This window comes from Anser anser (genome assembly GCF_964211835.1).
Source record: "Anser anser genome assembly, chromosome: 1".
In the NCBI taxonomy this organism is placed as follows: Eukaryota; Metazoa; Chordata; class Aves; order Anseriformes; family Anatidae; genus Anser; species Anser anser.
Window position 1 is genome coordinate 1,047,684 of NC_139720.1, and position 18,937 is coordinate 1,066,620.

The window sequence follows — 18,937 nt, forward strand, 5'->3', positions numbered from 1 at the left end:
CCCCAAGGTGTGGTTTTCGTCCATCCCTGCTCCAAAGCAGGTGTGGGGGGGCTGCACGTCCCCTTCCCCGCCCCGAGCCCCCTCGGGAGGGTTTCCTTGGGCCCTCCGGGAGCTGGCGGTGGTGGCCCAGGGGACGCAGAGCTTGAGCAGGAGGGGACATCATGGCACATCCCTGCCCCGAGGGGGCTGCATCCCTGGCTGCCCTGGCTGGGCTTTATGGAGTTTGTTTGACTTTGTCCCTCTTCTAAAGCTGGGGAAGGAGCTGCTTCCCTGTAGGAAAAAGCTGATTCTTCCCGAGCCACTTATCCCTGGGTGCAGCGCTGAGCGGGGAGGGGTGTCTCGAAGCAGGGAGGGAGAGAAGAAGAAATCCGTTTGCTGATTTAACGGGTTGGCTTCTGCCAGACAGCTCCTCGAGTGATACAGCTCAGCAAATTGATTGCTGTACAAAGCCTCAGCAGGGCCTTTGAGTTTTCTCCCCTTGTATTTTTATTATCATCACCGTCCACTCCGAGCGAATTCGTGCCTCTTGCCTGGGAGCAGCTACGAGGTCGCTGGCGGGCGGCTGCGCGACGAGGCGCTGCGACGCCCGCAGGCGGGGGCTGCGTCGGGTTCCCTGCTCGAGTTATGGGAAGGAAGGGCACGGAGCAGCTTTATCCACGGGGATAACGCGTGGAGGAAGGTGCAGCCACAGCCTGCCAGCCGCGCTCCCCTCGCACAGGGGCGTGCACGGTGCAGGAGCGCCGGCTCTGCCAGGGAAGCCCCAGCTTGGGGATGAGCCCGAATCACTGAGGGGGCTGCAAACCGGAGCTGTGGGCGCAGCGAGAGCTGGTTTCCAGCCGGATTTGCCCTGCCTGCTGCCAACAGCCATCATCCCAGGCTAAAAACATCCCCGACCCCGAAACGCCAGGTTTGGAGCTCATGTGCTGGCGCCGGTCGGCACCGCGCCGCTCCGAAAGGCAGGGCAGCATCTCCGGGTGTGCTTTCTGCTGCGTGCACCTGGGAAATAAACGCGGCCTTTGCAGGCTGGAAAAGGACAGAGCTGTCAGGGGAAGGAGCCTTCGGCGTCTGTAATGAACGTGCGCTGCCCTTCCACCTGCCGCCGCGCTGCCGCCCTGCCTGTGCCGTGCCGGCAGCCGCGTCTGGGGTCACCGCTGCTGCTCCTGCATGTGGCAATAAGCCCGGCAGCAGAACCACGTTGGGGTCCCCTCGGGGCCCTGGGGCAGCTGCCCCTGCCGCCCCCTGGGCTGTGCAGTGCCCGACCGGCTCTGGCTGCGTTTCGAGCTTTCCTTTGGCTTCTGAGGAGAAGGGCCCGGGGGTGCTGATGGGTGAGAAACGCAGCACGAGGCGGCACGGTGCGCACGCAGCCCAGAAGGGCAGCCGGACCCTGCCCCCCCCCACCCACTCCATGGTTCTCGCAGCTTTGCAGCTTGACCCCGACCTCCCTCGCTGCGGTTTTGGGTGCCTCTGCCTCGTGGGTGCTGCCGCGTTACCTCCTCCCCGCTGCAGTCGCTGCTCCTGTATTTGTAAGGGATGCGCTTCCTCGGCGGCCGGAGCCACCAAGAGCCCTGCGCCCCCGTTTCGCCATGCCCCACGTGCAGGATCCCGGCTGTCGGGGTTTGGGGATGGAAAACGCGGGTGTGGGGCTCGCAGGGAGCTCCAGGGGCCAGCACCAGCTTTGGCGCCCAGCTCGTTTCCCAGCCGTCCACTGGTGCCACGAGCGGTATCGCTTCATTCAGGCCATTTCCTGAATGCACTTGGTTAACGTGGCAGGAACGTGCTTCCTCTGGAACTGGAGCATTCGCTGCATATTTTGCATTTAAAATGATCAGTGCGATTAAGAGCTGAAAGAAACAGGTATTAACTCTGGCTCGGGCTGGGGCGCTCTCCTTCCCGTCCCTTCCCCACTGTATGTGGGGAGCAAAGCCATGAAATTTGGTGATGGGGACGCGTGCTCCCCCCGACCAGGTGGGTGCTGGGCCCAGGTGAGCCGCTGGATGCTGCTAATTGGGATTAGAGGCTAACGAGCTGCCGCTCTGCAGGCACGGCGTGCTGCCATGTGGGGACAGTGGGAGCACTGGGGGACAGCGTGTCACCCCCTCTCCGTGCCGGGCGCTGACGGCATGTGCCACCTCTCTTTTGCAGGGCCATCAAGAACGGCAAGGGGCTGCACAGCAAGAAGGAGGTGCCCATTCACCGGGTGGCCGACATCTCCGGGGTAAGGACCCTGCTCTCACAAAGCAGATTTCCCCTGGGCTTTCTTCTCTCCGTGGGGAGGTCTCGCCCCCTGCCCCGTGCTGGGGTGGCTGCGGGCTGGGTCTGGCTCCGTGCCCGGCCCCAGGAGCATCCCCGGGGCTCCGCTTCCAGCTGGGGGTGTCCGTGCGTCCTGCGTTCGGTGCCCAGCCCTTGAGGTGGTTCTCGGTGTCCTCGGCAGGCAGGAGCTCTGTCCTGGGGATGCCAAGCCGCTGTGCCCCCACTGCCACTTACACCAGCCCCCTCTTTCCCTGTGTCTCTTGGGGCCCCCGGCAGCATCTGTAGCTCCGCAGCGACGGAGGCACTGCGACGGGTGAGCGCAGGGACGCGGGTGCGGGGACGTCCCCGCTCCGAGCCGTGCCGGGCGCACGAAGCCCCCGGGTTGTTAGCGGCCCCGTAACTCAATCAGGGAGGCGAGCAAAACGGTTGGTTCCGGCCGGCAGGCGGAGGGGGAGGGCCCCTGCAAACAAAATTAGGGTAATACATCACCGCTTTTATGAAGATTTGTTAATCTTTTTTAATCTTTAATAGTTTTCTGTAAATTGATCCCACTCCGAGTTAGGCGAGTGTCAGCAGTTGTGCGGCATGATGAATGCGGGTGTGCACTGAACTGACAGGGTGTGCTTTAGCACTGCCAAAATAATTTAATGGGAATTAGCGTCGGCGCTCCCCTCCCGCTGCCCGGGCTCGGGAGGGGCCCCGCTCGCTCCGGCTGCAGGCAGGATGCTCAGGCAGCGCGCGGGGATTTCGGGGTTTTTTCAATGTAGGTCACCCGCGGCCCCGGCTCCCTCCTTGCACCGATGCGGGCGTCCGTGAGCGCAGGCGTTTGCTTTTCATCCTGTGCATGCCACGTGGGTGGGTGGTCGTGTTACGGTGAGCGGGGATGCCCGGGGGGGCTGCAGGTGGGGCCCCAACAGCGGCCCCGCAGTGCTGCTGCCCCGTCTCGGTGCCATGCGTAATGCAGCGGTGCAGCACCGGCACCATGTCCCGCTCCGTGCCGCTGCCCCAGGGGGCTCGGCCCCATCCCCATCCCCATCCCATGGAGCTGCTGCGTCCCGGCTCCACTTTTCCCTGGCTCCAAGCACGAGGCTCACGGGAACTCATTTGGCCACATGCTGCCGGGAGGCTGCCGGATTTCACCCAGTTCCCACAGCTCCAGCCCGCGCTCCTCCTGCTGGGAAATGCCCTTTCCCCATCGGGTCGCGGCCACCCTGGTGTTCCCCAGCCCCCATGTCCCGGAGCAGGGGAGGGGAGGGCTCTGAGCGCACCCCAGGGGCGCACCCCATCCTCCTGAAGCAGCCTCCCTCCAGATGAGCCCGCGGTGCTGCAGGCTGCACGGAAAGCAAAGGCAAAAGGCAAAAAGAAAAAAAAAAAGCGAAGAGGGAAATGCAGCAGCGATGATAATGCCGCCTCGCCCACGCTCGCCTCTGCGGTGGCCTCCTTTGCAGTCCCGCTGCTGGGCGAGGTTTGCTGCTCCCCGGCCTCGGAGACCCCCGACTGCTCTGGACAGCAGGGGCCGTCCCGATGTCTGTCCGTCCGTCCGTCCTGCCCCAGGCTGGCGCTGCTGGCTTGCTTCTTCAGCCAGGAGAAACAGCGTTGGCCGTGTGCATCGGCGTTCCCATCGCTGGCACCCAAAGTCAGCGGGGTGCAGCCGCTTTTCCAAAAATCCCCCGAGTGCCCCGCGAGCTGATCCCACGGCTCCGACCTCCGCAGCCCCGCGGGAGGGACGCAGCCCCCCCGCTGCCACCCCAGCCACCTCCCCCCGGTCCTGCCCGGGGACATTTCAGGGGCTCAGCGTGTGGGGATCCGCTCGGGCAGCCCCTCTTCCTCATCCTCCCTCTTCCTCGTCCTCCCCTCCATGCAGCGGGGAGAGGCCCGGCGCTCCTTCCTCCCGCTTCCCGGCATCCTGCCAGGCTCACGGGTGCCTCAAAGCAGCGCGGTTCTGCTCCGGAGCAGCTCGCTAAATAATTCAGGTGGTGTAAGACAAACCTGCGCCAGCTCGCCTCTCGCGTTACACCGCGGGCGCTCCGGCACGGGCGCGAGGGCGAGCGTGCGGCCGCCTGAAAGCCTCCCGTCCTTGGGCAGAGTCCTTGAATAATTTTGCATAATTGGCAGCGCTTCACATAAAAGTGGAGTTACGAGGATATTTTTCCTCGCCGTATTTATGCATAATTTTCCTTCGATTCCCAGCTAATTAAACGCTGGAAGCGTTAAAATAATAGTGGGGACGGGGGGGGGGGCGGCACCTGCCCTTGGGGGCTGAGCGGGGCTGGGGTCCCTGCTCCGTGGGGAGGGGGCAAAAGGTGCGGGATGGGGGTGACGCCCTCAGTGGCTTCCCGTGGGGGGGGGGTTCACCCCAGGGGGGGTGCACGGAGTCAGCCGGGGGGGGGCCGTGCCCTGGAAGAGCCTCTTCCTCCCCAGGGACACTGAAGGGAGCCTCGGGCACCGGCTCAGTGGCAGGGGACGGATCCTGCCCGGCTCTGGTGCCATCGCTGCCCTTCCCCGTCCGAATTTGTGCCGAGCCGCCCGGTGTCCGCAGCGCCGCGGGTCGGGGGCTGCGGGGTTTTGGGGCCGGGCGCCCTGACCCCATGCAGCTCTCGGTCCTCACCATGGGGTCTGCTGCCCGGGGGGGTCCCGGAGGGGCTGCAGGAGCGGGAGGGGGCATTGGCAGAGCCGAGCTGGCCCTGGCCCAGCCTGTGCGATGTGGTATTTGGGAGAGGGGAGTGGGGGCAGCTCGGGATAGCTCGAAGCGAGCGCAGGACCAGTGCGCAGGGTGCAGGGGGTGGCTCCAGGTGCAGGGAGAGGATGGGATTTAGGAAGGATGGGATTTAGGGGCTGAGACTGGACCGTGGGGCTCAGAAAGCAATCTTTGCTCGTTTAGGTGCCCCGGGGGGTGTTGTGGGCGCACCCCCCCTCCCCTGGAAGCTGCTCCCCAGCTGCAGCGCCCGGCTCCAGCTGCCCCCGAGGCTCCTACAGGGTCCCGCCGGCGGAGGGGCCGGCAGCGCGGGATGATCCGTCCGTGTCCGTTCCTCCCGCCTGCCTCCTGCAAAGGACGCGCGGCGTGTCCTTCAGCGCGCAGCCACCGGCTGGGCTGGGCGGCCGCGAGCTCTGCAGCAGCTGCTCCCGTCCCAAAGGCCGCCAGCCGCGGCGTCACGCGCCCGCTGCCGCCACCGTGCCGGGCTGGTGTGCGGAGCCGGGGAGCTGGAGCCGCCCCGAGCGCTCCCAAAATTCACTCCCGGGGATCGCTGCCAGCCCTGGCACAGCCTCACCCTCCAGATGAGGGATGGATCCAGCCCTGCTCGTGGTGCTGGCTGCTTGGCCGCGGCCACGGGCGTCCCACGGCAGCGCTTGTCCCACACGGCAGCACCGGCGGTTTCCTCCCCACGGGTGCTGTTGTTCCAGGTGCCCGTGCCGGGAGGCTCAGACATGTCCTGGGTCTCCTTTTCCTGTCCCAGCTGTGGTGTGCACCTTGGTGCCCTCGCTGCCTCCACTCGGTGTTTTCAGGACCCATCTCCCCCGTCAGATTCCCCGCTCCTGTCCCACTGCATGGCAAGGCAGCGGCACACGGAGGGCAATGGTGGAGGGGGAGCACCGTGGTGCAGGAGGGGAGCTCAGTGCCCCCAGTGTTTGGTGCTGCAGCCCCATGTCCATGGTGCAGGAGGGGAGCTCAGTGCCCTCAGTGTTTGGTGCTGCAGCCCCATGTCCATGGTGCAGGAGGGGAGCTCGGTACCCCCAGCGTTTGGTGCTGCAGCCCCATGTCCGTGGTGCAGGAGGGGAGCTCGGTACCCCAAGTGTTTGGTGCTGCAGCCCCATGTCCGTGCTGCAGGAGGGGAGCTCGGTACCACCAGCATTCGGCGCTGCCTCCCTGTGTCCGTGGTGCAGGAGGGGAGCTCGGTTTGGCGCTGCAGCCCCATGCCTGAACCTGGTGCCGCGGGCAGCCCAAGCCCCACCACGGCCGTTTTGGTGAACGAGGGATCGGGAGCAGCTCGGAGGAGCACGGCGCAGCTCCAAGCAGCGCAGATCCCCCTGCACTGGTGGAACCCCAGGACCGAGCGGCCTCTCCCCTCTGTCCTGGCACGCCGGGCACCAAGCCGTTCGTTACCTGTCACTCCCGTGCCGCCCGCCTCCGCTGCCGGCGTGCCTCGCCGCGCGGTGATTGCCGCTCCCCACTTATTATTCCACATTAACCACCAGCGCCTGCACGCCTCTTCCCTTCTCGCGGAAGAGCTGCTTTGTGTTATGCAAAATCCTTGTGGGTTTTTAAGGTCATCCTCGAGCACGTTTGAACACCGCCGCGCCCCACGGATGCTGGCAGCGGCAGGCGCGCGGTGCCGGTCCGCAGCATCCTCGCTACCGCGCTCTTCCTCACCACCGCACTCTTCCTCGCTGCCCCACCGCCCTCCCCGGGGGCACAGGGGCTTCCCCACCTGGCACCTGTGGGACGGACCTGCCGGTGGGCTCCTTCATGCGGCTCGTTTTTCCCTCAGCTAATCAAATCGTGACTGCATAGTGATTACCGCTAATTAGTAGCCTTCATTAGCAGCTCCCATTTTAGATTTGCATATGTTAGACCTAAGTGGTTAACATGGGGTAATGTGGTTTTCCTTTGCGTGCAGATTGCACTTACATGTGTTGCATTAACTTCTTGGCTGCACATCTGCTGAACGCCCTCCCCGGGCCTGTTCGGTGCCCGTGGCGCACGTGGCGCGGAGCCACCCGGCGTCGAGCACCGTGGCAGCACCGCAGCGGGACCGGGGGGGCGTCTCTGCCCCCCCTGCCCTGGTGCAACCCCAGCAGCTGCCACCACGGCCCCGCTCCCCCCGTAGCCCCGAGCCTCCGCTCCGCAGACCCACGTCCCTTCCCTCCCCACGGCGCCACGGTGCAGGCGTGGATGCTGCAGGTGCCAGCACAGCGCCCGGCGCGGCCACCTCCGCGGCTGCCGTGCACCGTCCCTCCGTCGGGTCCGGGTTTGACGGGGGAGGCGCGGGGTTTGGGCTGTGGCAAGCTCCCTCCCTTCCCTCCGCGGCTCATTTTTCTAAATTAAGGCCGGAGTGAAATACAAAGCCACCTGGCTGTGTTTTATTTTAGGAGCTGCTTGGCTTTGACTTTTCTTCCCCGGGTGAATAAATCAGGAGCTCGCGGCACGGCGCGCCGTGCCTCCGAAACGCGCCGGTGGCGGCGATCTCGGCCAAGGCCGCAGCTTCAAAGTGGGGGGGGGCTCCGTGGGCACTGCGCCCAAGTTGTGCCTGAGCTGCTCGGCGTGGATCCAGCCCTTTTGGTGGACAGGACCGATGGAAGGGGGTCCTAGGAAAGGGGGGGCTGCAGGGCGCTCCGTCAGGGATGGGGAAGGATGGGGCAGGATCCGGCCTCCCTCCCCTGCTGATGTCGGGGCCGCGGGTGCCAGCGAGGGGAGGGCACAGTGTGGGTGGAAGCCGCCCGAGCTGCGCCCACATCCCACATCCCGCTCCCCATCCGGGGTGTGGGGGGGGTTAAAATGTTGTCCCCAGTGCGCCGGTGCCACGAGGGGGCTGCGGGAGCGGTGCGGCGCGCTGATGCCCCTTCTCTCCCCAGGACACCCAGAAGGCGAAGCAGTTCCTGCCCTTCCTGCAGCGCGCCGGCCGCTCCGAGGCCGTGGTGGAGTACGTCTTCAGCGGCTCCCGCCTGAAGCTCTTCATGCCCAAGGAGACCTGCCTCATCACCTTCCTGCTGGCAGGTGAGCCGCCGCGCCACGCCGTGCCGCGCGAGGAGGGGACGGCTCCGGGGACACGCACGGACCTCCCGAAAGTGCCTCTGCCCCCTGCATCCCGTCCCCTGCTGCTGGGGCGCAGGAGGGTTTAATCAAGCCGGGCAGCGCTAATTGGAGCTGGCCGGAGAGTTGGGTGCTAGGAACCGGTGCCCCCGGTGCGTTTGTCCCTGCCCTTTCCCCGAGCTCCACCGGTGCCTGCGCCCATTTGGGGCTGGGATTCGGGAGCTTCCTGCGTGTCTTGGCATTGCTGCTGCTCTCTGTCCTGCGTCCCTGGGGGTGGCACTGGGGCTCTGCCCGCTGCTGGGGGACAGGGGTGGGGAAGCCGAGGAGAAGCCAAGGGGAAGCCAAAGGGAAGCCAAAGGGAAGCCAAAGGGAAGCCGTCCTCCACCAGCACCAGGGAGGAGGATGTCAGGAGAGGAGGCCGCGGGGCTGTGGCCACCGGGCTGCGGGACCAGTCCCCGAGGACGGACAGGGATGGGGACGAGCAGCTCTCGGTGGAGCTGAGGCCACCCCGGACGCATCGCCCCAGAGAAGCAGGACTGGGGAGTCGTGGTGCACCAGGAGGAGGGTGCGTGTCTTTGTGTACACACGGTGGTTGTTCCAGTAGGTCCTGCAAAAACTGCAGAGCTCCCCCTCCAAAATGGTCCCGCTTGCGGTGCACGGTGCCACCAGCGCTTAGCCTCCTTCACTGGCACATCGCAGCCGTCCTTCGCCCCACAGCCACGCTCCAGGAGCGTTTGGACCTGCCACCTTCCCGGGATGTGGGACAGGGCAGGCGGCGATGTGTGGCCCCAGGGGGAGGTCGAGGAGGTTGAGGAAGATGAGGAGGATGAGGAAGGCCGCGGGGCAGCTCGCGGAGCCCTGGCAGCCCGTGCCGCGTGCTCGCGGTGCCTCCATGGGAGCCGATGTGGGGCGGCTTCGCTCTCGCTCCGGTTTCTATGGCAATAACCGCGTATAAAGGATGACCCTGAACGCTGATCGTTCACAACTCGGTTATGAAAAATTCAATAAGCGTATAAATAGATCTTATATGGGGATAACAACACCGCGGCTTCTGTAAGCAGCGGCTCCTGCCGCTCCCACCCAAGGGACGTTCCCCTGGGGACGGCGCTGGGACGGTCCCCGGCCGTCCCATTGCTCCCGCAGCACGGGAGATGCGCGGGCGCTTGCTGAGCCTGGGCTCCCCCAGAGCTGCCCCTTCCCTTCTGCTGGGGCTTCTGAGCACGGTTTGGGAGCAGGAGGGACCGTGGCTGGTCCGGGAGCACATCCCAGAGCCCTGCACACACGGGCACGGCCCCTGCCTGTGCCCCGGGCTCCTTGTCCCCATCCCCTTGGGCCACCCCGCTGCGGGATGTGGCCACCCCAGCGGCCACTGCTGCGCCGCTGCCCTCTGGGGACCGAAAGCCCCACGGCGATGTGCTGCGGTGCCATGCGATGTCACACGACGCGATGTCACGCGAACGAGTTGTCGCACGACGTGACATGATGTCGCACGATGCGCTCCCGGCGCTGGCACGTCCCCGCTGCCGTCCGGAGGCCAGCGTCCCCAGCCCCGCTCTGCCAGGGCACGGGATCGGGGCCCCCTGCGCTCCCGGCTGGCTCCTGCCGCGTGGGAAGCGCGTCCTAAACCTGTCCTTCTCCTTGCGCTTGTGCGTATAAATAGTCGCACTGCCTTATTTATAATTAACCATTCTTAAAGTCAGCTGCAAAAGACAGGGAAATGAGACTCCCCCTTGCCTGCGACTGATACATTAAAATTTTAAGAAGCGATGGAACTCCCACGTGCTCGGGAGGAGGAATTTCTTTATATTTAAGTATTTCTCTTGCGGAAGGCTGCCGTCGGGCTCGGCCATGCTTCGCGCGCGGGAATCCCGCCGGCTGCCTCCGAGCGCTCCCCGTGCACCGGGGTCCGGGGAGGGGGCCTGGGACCCTCACTCCTGCTCGCTGCGTTGCTGTTCCCTGGAAATTTGTGATTCCCGGCCCTGATGCACGCCCTGGCCTATTCCTCCTCACGTCGGTGCTGCTGGATGCATGCACGGGGCTGTCACACCCGCCCCATGAGCTCGGCTCCACACCGCTGCAGCGATTAAACCCTTCCCTTGGCGAGGTTGGGGGGCTTCTGCGGGCTGGGGGCGGGGGGGGGCATGGCGGTGGGATGCTCGGGATGCTCCCATCCCTTCCTATTGCCATCCTGCACGGCGTTCCTGGCCCCTCTCTGCAGGTCGGGGCGCTCTGGCTTGGCTGGGTGGGTTTTAAATCAAATGGGAGCACGCGGGGTGGGGGGGGGGGGGGCGCGCTCCGGCGGCCGGGCGATGGATGGATGGCTCCGGGGGGAGCGCGCTCGCTGCAAGTTATATTTAATCCCCGTTGCTGTGGAGACCGACGGGCTGTCGCCTTGCTGGGGGTGCCCGGGCTCCGAAAAGTTCCCAAAGTCGTGACCCCCCCCCGGCACAGGCGGCCCCGAGCCCCCGCAGGGTCCCCAGAGCCCTGGGGGTGCCGCTGCGCGCGGGGTGCGCCGCTCGCCTCCTGCCGCGGCTGAGTCACCCCGGCCACCTCCCTCGCCACCTCCGCTTTGCCCTTCGGCAGACAGCTCAATTAGAGGGCTGGGAATAACGAGCTGGGGGGGACGGGGGGGGGTGTCACCGCCCTGCAAAGCAAGGGGCCGGGCTGGGAGTGAAGGTTTTGGGGTGTTCGGTGCCCGGGGGAGATGTGGCTGCGCCCCGCGGAACAGCAGCCTCTGCATCTCCCGGGGCGCCCGCGCTGCACGGGATCATCCTGCGGGGCACAGGGTCACCCCAGTTTGCACAGGATCACCCCGTGTCGCGTGGGATCAGCCCCCGTTGCACGGGACCACCCCAGTTGCACAGGATGACCTCAATTTGCACAGGACCACCCCACATCGCACAGGACCACCCCACGTTGCACAGGATCACCCCGCGCTGCCCGTCCCAGAGCCACAGCTGTGCCGGGATCGCGGTGCTGCTGGGAACACTCAGGGGCGCTGTGCAAACTGTCCCGGTCCCCTCCCGGTCCCCTCCCGGTCCCCACGGCACAGGGAATCTGCAGCTCCTCCTCCTCCCCGGTGCCTCTCCGGGGACACTTCCCCAGCTCCAGCTCTCTAATCAACCTGTAAGCGTTAATTACAGGCTAAAGAGGCAGGTAGAGTGCTAATTAGCGTGGAAGACAATGCGCCACCTCTGCTGGGGAGGGGACCGCGGATGTCCCCGGTCGGGGTGGGAGGCTCCGCGGCACCCAGGGGTGGGAGGTGACGACGGGAGGGCCGTGGTGGGAACGGGAATTCCCCAGCACCCGTTGGCACGTGCCGGCACCCGACCACCACGCCTGCTGTGCTTTCCCTGTCCCTTCCACATATTAATTGGAGCTGCGTAATTAGGACTGCTTGGCGGCCTCCCCGCCCTGGCCCACTCCCAGCAGGGGCTGAGGGTCCCCTGTGACCACCCCCCAAATCCCAAAGGGGCGCCCCTCCTCGCTCCTGGCTCTGAGAAGTTAAACCTTCACCCTGCGTAAGCCAAACTCGGTTATTGAAGCATCCCCGCCCCTAATGAGCCCCGTGCAGCCCGATCAATTATTCAGCCGAGCAGCTAACGAAAGGCCGGGCGGCTGCGGGGGCTGGCGGCTTCCCAGGCCAGGGATTTCGGCACAGGGGGGGGACGCTGCTGGGGGCTGCAGCGAGCTCGGGGCCGGAGCATGACGCTGCAGGGGCAAAACTCGCTCCCAGCCATGCCACGGGGAGAGCCCGGTGCTGCTGATCCTTCCGTGCACCATCCACGCTTTAAGTTTGTTTTCCGTCCCTGGCTGCTGGCGCGGCACAACCGGGGCGCGGGTCCCAGCACCACAACCGGGGCGCGGGTCCCAGCACCACAACCAGGGCACTGGTCCCAGCACCACAACCGGGGCGCGGGTCCCAGCACCACAACCGGGGCGCGGGTCCCAGCACCACAACCGGGGCACTGGTCCCAGCACCGCAACTGGGGCGCAGCTCCCAGCATCGCCCCCGGGGCTGCTGCACCGCCCTGGCACGGTGCGGCCGCTGGCTAATTGCCGAAGTAATTGCCTCTCGTAAAATAACGAGAGACCGAGGGGCACGGGGCGGCAGCGAGCCAGGGTGGGCTTTCCCCGTGCGCACGCACTCCTTTTTTTTTCCCATTTCCTTCGGTTTTGGCAGGAGCCGCTGCAGGCTCCCTCCCCTCGGCTTGGCGCTGCTGCAGCCGGAGCTGCCCCGGCCCCGCTGCCCGGGGGCGTGGGGTTCGTCCCAGAAACGGGATAAATCCCCGCGTTTCCTCAGCGCCGCCTTCATTTCTTTTTTTTTTTAAAGTCAAATGCAAATGAGCATCATGAAGCGAAGACAGGTCCCCTGTAAATGTGACTTCAGGGAGGTTCTCCAGGGAGGCTCATGCCGTCTTCCCAGCTAAAATATATACGTCGGCGTGCTATAAATATGTGCAAATACAGAGGCACTAATTTAATCCCGCGCTCCGCTTCCCCAGCGAGACTCCGAAGCCTGACGCCGCCTTCGGGGTGCGGGGGCCCGCGGCAGTGCCAGCGGGAGGGATCCAGCGGGGGGGGCACGCCCTGAGGCTCCTGCGCCCCGGCACGGCGCTGTCAGCGTGCAGCGGGGCGCCGAGGGTCGGGGCCCTAAATCGTGCCGAGGCGACAGCGCGGCGCCGTATTTACGAGGTGGGGTGGGGGTCACGGTGTTTGTGCCGGGGGGCTGAGCCGCAGCCGATGCCCGCCCGGCACGGCTCTCACCCCGCTCAGCAAGCCGTCTCCCGTGGGGGCGGCTGTAGCTCACTGGTGCCACCGCGGGACGCGGGGTCCCCGTCTGGGCGCTGCGGGGTCCCGGGGGCATCTGGATGCCGGGCGAGGAGCACTGCCCGTCTGCAGCCCCGCTGCGCTGAGTCGGGGCGTGTCACTGCTTTTTGGGGAAAAAGGGGCAAAAATGAGGTTTCTCCCTGAGCTGCAGGGCACAGCTGCAGCCCGTGGAGGTTGCGCACGCTCCAGACCCTGCTCCGACGCGCCATGGAGACCTCCTGGAACCCTTTTCAGCCTGAACTGCCCCATGATGCCTTCTGGCAGCTGATGCATTTTTACCCGGTTTTTGGCTTTGCCTCATTTTTTTTGTCTCATGTGGGGCTGCGCGGCCATGGGGTGGAGCTGGGAGCTGAGCCCCGAAATGATGACCCCAAATGCTGTGGCCCTGCAGTGTCAGGATGTGGTGACCCCAGATGCTGCAGGTGTGTGGGGTGGGGATGTGGTGACCCCAACTGCTGTGGGCCCACGGTATCAGGATGCAGTGACCCCAAATGCTGCGGGTGTGTGGTTTGGGGATGTGGTGACCCCAAACGCTGCAGATCTGCAGTATAGGGATTTGCCAAGGAGCAGCCGTCCTCTTGGACACGAGCGAGGCCGGTGCGTCAGCGTGTGCCTCGATCCCAGGCCGTGAGTGCGTGGGGCTGCCGTGAGCTGAGCGTGGCGGCTGCTCCCGCTGCCTCTGTGGGGTGCCCCAGGGATGGGGCTCTGCGGCGCCCGGCCACCCTGCAGGCGTCACCACGGTGGCAGTGCTTCTACGTGATGTATGGGCTGTGTGACCTGGTGGGCGTACGGGATATATGGGCTGTGTGACCTGGTGGGCGTACGGGATATATGGGCTGTGTGACCTGGTGGGCGTACGGGATATATGGGCTGTAAGGGATATATGGGCTGTAAGGGATATATGGGCTGTATGAGGTGTATGGGATATATGGGCTGTACGGGATATATGGGCTGTGTGAGGTGTATGGGATATATCATCTGTACGGGCTGTACAGGCTGTATGATCTGTAGGGGTTGTGTGGGCTGTATGGGCTGTGTGAACTCTACGACCTGTATTGGCTGTGTGTATGGTCTGCATGGGCTATACAGGCTGTATGGGCCGTATGGAAGGTATGGACTGTACAGGCTGTGCAGCCTGTATGAGTTAAACGGGCTGTATGGGATGTATAGGTTGTATGGGCTGTATGGGATGTAGGGGCTGCATGGGATGTTTGGGCTACATGGGCTGTAGGGGCTGTACTGACTGCAGGGGCTGTATGGGATGTATGGGGTGCAGGGGCTGTACAGGCTGTATGGGATGTTTAGGGGCTGTTTGGGATATAGGGGCTGTACAGGCTGTATGGGATGCAGGAGCTGTGCAGGCATTCTCCCATCTGCATCGGGACGAGTGCCTCCGGCCACTTTTTATCGCCGATCTGCTGATAACGGGGCCTTCGTCACCCCCTGCACCGCTTTGCTCCTTGTAAACGGGGGCCGAGAAGTGGCATCCCCCCCAGCACCCGACAACCTGCACCTGGGCAGCGTGGGTTTAGCGCTCCTGCCACCGGTCCTGGTGGCACTGTGCCATGCTGGGGGTCCCCGGCCGTGCCCCCCACCCGGCCGCGGACGGTGCGATTGGGGCTGCGCCCGGCCACCCCCCGCCTCCCCACTGCCGTCTGTTTCCCTGTTCCCGACAGCCTCTATTTTGGTAGGGACTGGTGTTAAAAATAACGCCGCGCTCCCACACGGGCTGCGCGGCAGCAGCCAAGTTGCCATCACGACTCGAGGCCGCCGCGCGTGCCAGCACCGTGGGCACCGCCTGCACCGGGACGCCGCGGCTTGGGGACGGCGCACGGGAGGGAGGGGACGGCGGCGTCACCGGGCGTCCCCGGGGGCCAGCTCCGTGCCCCACCGGAGCAGGGCACGTGCACCGCAGCGGGATCCGGCCCCGAACCTCGCGTCCTTCTCGTGCACCGAGGTCTGGCGCGGGGCTTCAGCATTCAGGTCTCGCTTCTGCGCTGCCCGCAATTACCGGGCGGCTCCGTTCCGGTGACTGATGCTCCCGCGCGGCTTCTGTCCTCCCTTCTGTTCGCCTTTTCTATTTCTCAAAGACCCTATAAATCCTGCCGGAGATCAATCTCAGGCATTCGTCAGTAGCAGAAGTGCTCCGGGCAGGAGCACGGGGCGCCGAGACCTCACGCCGCTGCCTCTGCCTGCCTCGCCGTGCTGGTGGGGAAGGCGACAGCGCGGCAAAGGGAAGGGGGGGGGCGCACTGGGACCCCCGGGGAGATGCAGGCAGGCGCCTGCCCCACTCGTGCTGGTGCTGTCACCAAAGGCAGCAGCGGTGTGGTGCTGAGCAGGGACCTGGCGGGGACACACCAGCCTGCAGGACAGGCGCGGCTGAAGCATCCCGGACCCCCCCCAGGTTTTGTGCAGGTGAGCCCAGCGCCCTCAAGTCACGCTCAAAGTAAAGAGGCAAAGCCCCCGCAGCAAGAGGCAGCTGGAGGAGGTCCCACGTCCCCACATCCCTGCATCCCCACCAGCATCTACCCCATCCCCCTGCAGTGCTCCGGGGACCGGATCTGGCGCAGAGCACCCCCGGCACACGTGGCCACCCCCGGAGCCTGTTCCCTGCTCCCATGCACACCCCGCTCCATGGCAGTGCAGGATCAGCTCCTCCGCTGGGCCCCCTGCACAGCGCCGGGTTTATCACCCCCTGCACGGGTCCCTGCTCCTCACTTCCCTGCATGCAGCCCGAGATGCGTTACGGGGCCGAACACCCTGGTGCGGGTCAGGCTGCAGCGGGGGGATGCTGCGGGACGCTGCCCCGGCGGCTTGCATTGTGCCCATGGCCCCAGGAGCTGTGGGGGGGGGTCCGTGCCGCAGGGAGGTGAGGGGGCAGCCCAGAATTGGAATTATTTTATTTCTTGTGCCGATGGGACAGCCATCGAGGGATGTGCTCGGTTAGTTTTCATGCGCCCCTAGAGCTCTGTCCGACACCGTTCCAAGCCGATGCTCCATCACATCTCCCCACGGCTTGGGGGGCGCACGGGGGCGTTTGCAGTGCGATGCTTGTCCCCGGCCCTTGCCCTCCTCCTATCCCTGCATGGGGACAGGGATGCGGACGGGTTCGGAGCAGCCCCCAGCCCCCTGCCCCGGCCGCCCCCATCACTGCCGTGCTCCAGCCGGGGCTCGCTGCCCGGCGGCGCTGAGCAGAAGTGATTTGTAGCGGAGTTATTTTGGGGCCCCGGGGGAAAGCAGCGGCAGCCGCACGCTGCAGTGTTTTAAACTGCATCCCTCATCTGCGCAGATTAATACATTACGGCTTCCCGGGAAGAGCATCAGAGCCGCGTCTTCAGGTTTATTTAGTTTTTTCAAGGGCTGTGCAACTTTGATGGCTTTGCTCAGATCGCTGCCGAGTGTCCCCCTCCCCGTGCCGCGTGCCGGATGCGTAGTGCTGGGGTTGGATGCGCTCGTCGCATCCTTCCCGCGTGTCTTTTTTTTTTTTTTCCGAAAAAAAGCAGGCTTTGCTCATGTGGTTTCAGGAGGCATCAGGGGCTGTGAGCGTACCCAGTGTGGCATCCGGCACGGGGTCCGGGGCTCGTGCACGCAGCGCTCAGTGGGCCCCCCCCCCCCCCCCCGAGCCCGCACCGGGCTGCGGCAGCGCCGCGCTCCTAATTGGCGTTTGGGGTTTAAGCACTTGGACACTTCCTCGGCTGCTGCTTCAGATCACTTTCTGCAAAAAAAGCATCTTTCGCCGCTCGCCGCTGTTGGAGGCTGTTAGCGCACAGCCGCGGCTCCCTCCCCCCGGCCCCTGCTTGCTGCGCACAGGAGGAGGAGGAGGAGGAAGGGCGCCAGAATCCTCCTGGCGAAGGCAGGAGCCCTGGCGAACACCTCGCGCCGCTCTCCCGTGTGCCCCCAAATGGTGCACAGCACAAAAGGGGGGTGCACACTTGCTCACGTGCCTGCCCCCACGCCCCCCCCCCCCCGCCCAAGGAGCCCGCTGGGGCCACGCTGCCGGTGCTCGGCTCGCTGACGAAGCCGCTGGATCGCCCACTCTCCCCACCCCGAGTTCTGCTGCTTTTCCAGAAATCCTCTGTTCCTATCCCGTTTTTTTGGGGCAGGGGGGTGCGGATGCTCCAGAGGCTGCTGTGGGGGCCGGGATGGGGCACGGGCAGGGCCGGGGGCTCCCCTCGCCCCGGGGGGGCTCGGGGGGGTCTGGCAGCTGGCTGCTGCATGTCACCGCTGCCAAACTCCTGCCAGACTGCCTGGAAATGTTTTGCTTCCCTTGGAGACAGCACGGAGGAGAGGGGGGAGGGAAAAGAGGGGAAAAAAGGCTTTTTTGGCTGCCACCGCGCTCCAGCTCTGCGGTTGTGGTGATGGCGAGGGTGGGAGGCAGCGGGGTGGTGGGGATGGGATGGGATGGGATGGGATGGGATGGGATGGGATGGGGATGGGATGGGATGGGATGGGGATGGGATGGGGATGGGATGGGATGGGATGGGATGGGATGGGATGGGGATGGGGACGCAGTATTTTCTCGGAGCGGGTGCCCCCCTGCCCCAGCAAGCCCCGGGGAAGGCTGGGGAGAGCCAGGGACACCGGAGCCCTCTCCCGCAGCCTCCTCCTCACCCATCATTGCCCACAGTGCAGAGGTTTAATTTCGAGTGATTCAAATCACCGCTTTTAATCGCCGGCTAAATCAGCGAGCAGGAAACCTTGATTTAAGTCGGCGCTTCTCATCGTCTGCACTCGCGCCCCCCCGCAGCCTCCCAGGGGCCGCGCTCCCCTCTCGCTGGGCGGCTGCTGGCCCCCCCCCCGCCGTGACTTGCGCCCGGCCGCGTCTGCACGCCGGTCAGCACTTCATCAACGCGCGGGAGCAGCGTTTTGGAAGCGCTGCTGCTGGAGCACGGCACCTGCGTGCCGGCAGCGCTGGGTGCCCCCTGCACCGCACCGGGGGTGCCCCGCCGCCGCCTGCCCGCGCTGCTGCGCCCACAGCCAGCTCTGCTTCTGACCCTAAGCAGGCTTTTTTATTAGAAACAGCACGCAGAGTAAGGATGGGGGCTCTGCTAAACATAAAATCTCCTGTTCAAGCGATCGCTCACAAGCCGGTTTCCCATCGCGGCTTTGCTGCAGGGTCTGCCCCTTGCGGTGCCGGCTTTGCCGCGCGCTTCAGCCTCTTGCCGTGAATTATCGGCGTCTGTCCGTCTGTCTGTCCTGCCCGGTGAGGAGCACCGGGCCGTGCTGTGCCTTAATCCCGTCCCCTTTGCTGGTGCCTGCACCCTGCTGCCTCCCCGGTGCTCCCGCGGTCCCCCCGTGCGGGGACAGCCCCGTCCCCAGCCGTTGCGGTGTCGGTCCCAGGGTGGTGCGGGGCGGCTCTCGGACCCCACAGCACCAGCCCCGCACCCCGGCAGCCCGGTCCCTCCGCAGGCTGAGCGCCGGCGATGGCTCCTGCGGCCGTGCCGTGAGCCGGGGGCGATGCCAGCACCGGCCTCACTGCGCGCTGCCCCTCCTGCATCCCGCAGGGCGCTGCTCTGCACTTTCCCGTTATAGACCGACGGGTTGGGCAGCCGCTAAATGTAATTCTTGGCACTTCGTTAACAACAAATTATGTAAAATAAAATTAACAATGCAGCACTTCCCCGTTTAATAAGCTGTGCCTCCGTGGCAGCGGAGCAGCCTGGCTCGGGCAGCGCGCTGCACGAGGGGACCCCGGGGCTCTCACCCCGCTCCGCACCTGGGGAAACCGAGTCAGGGAGCGGCGGCTGCGCCGCGGCGGCTCCGGGTCGTGGTTTGGGTCTGGGGCACGTGGGGCACAGCCCGGCCTCTGCGCCAAGCCAGAGAGCCAGCCCTGCAGCGCTCGGTCTCCTCCTCTCCCCCTCTTTTTTTCCGGTATTTCAATTCCCAGCGATGGCTGACGAGATTGGGGGGGTAGCGCTGGTGCTTGACCTGCCCGCGCGGCTGTAATAATAGGGCAGAATTAATACCTGCTTATCAGGAGCTCTCAGCCAGCGCTATCGCGCAGGCGGCTATTAGAGGTAATGGGAGCAGCCTGGAATTAGGCTCGGTGCTTGAGGCAGCCGGGGACGTCCCCCTCCGGCACGAGGCAGGGCACAAGGACTGGGGACG

The 18,937-nt window shown here is 65.3% G+C and overlaps 1 protein-coding gene across 1 annotated transcript in view; it reads left to right on the top strand.

The window, feature by feature from the left end:
* Positions 1-18,937, top strand: part of SND1 (staphylococcal nuclease and tudor domain containing 1) — a 118,405-nt gene that overhangs the window by 70,382 nt on the left and 29,086 nt on the right. Inside the window, 2 exon segments of the mRNA XM_083819714.1 lie at positions 2,143-2,215; positions 7,822-7,963. Coding sequence (XP_083675840.1) covers positions 2,143-2,215; positions 7,822-7,963 — 215 coding nt within the window.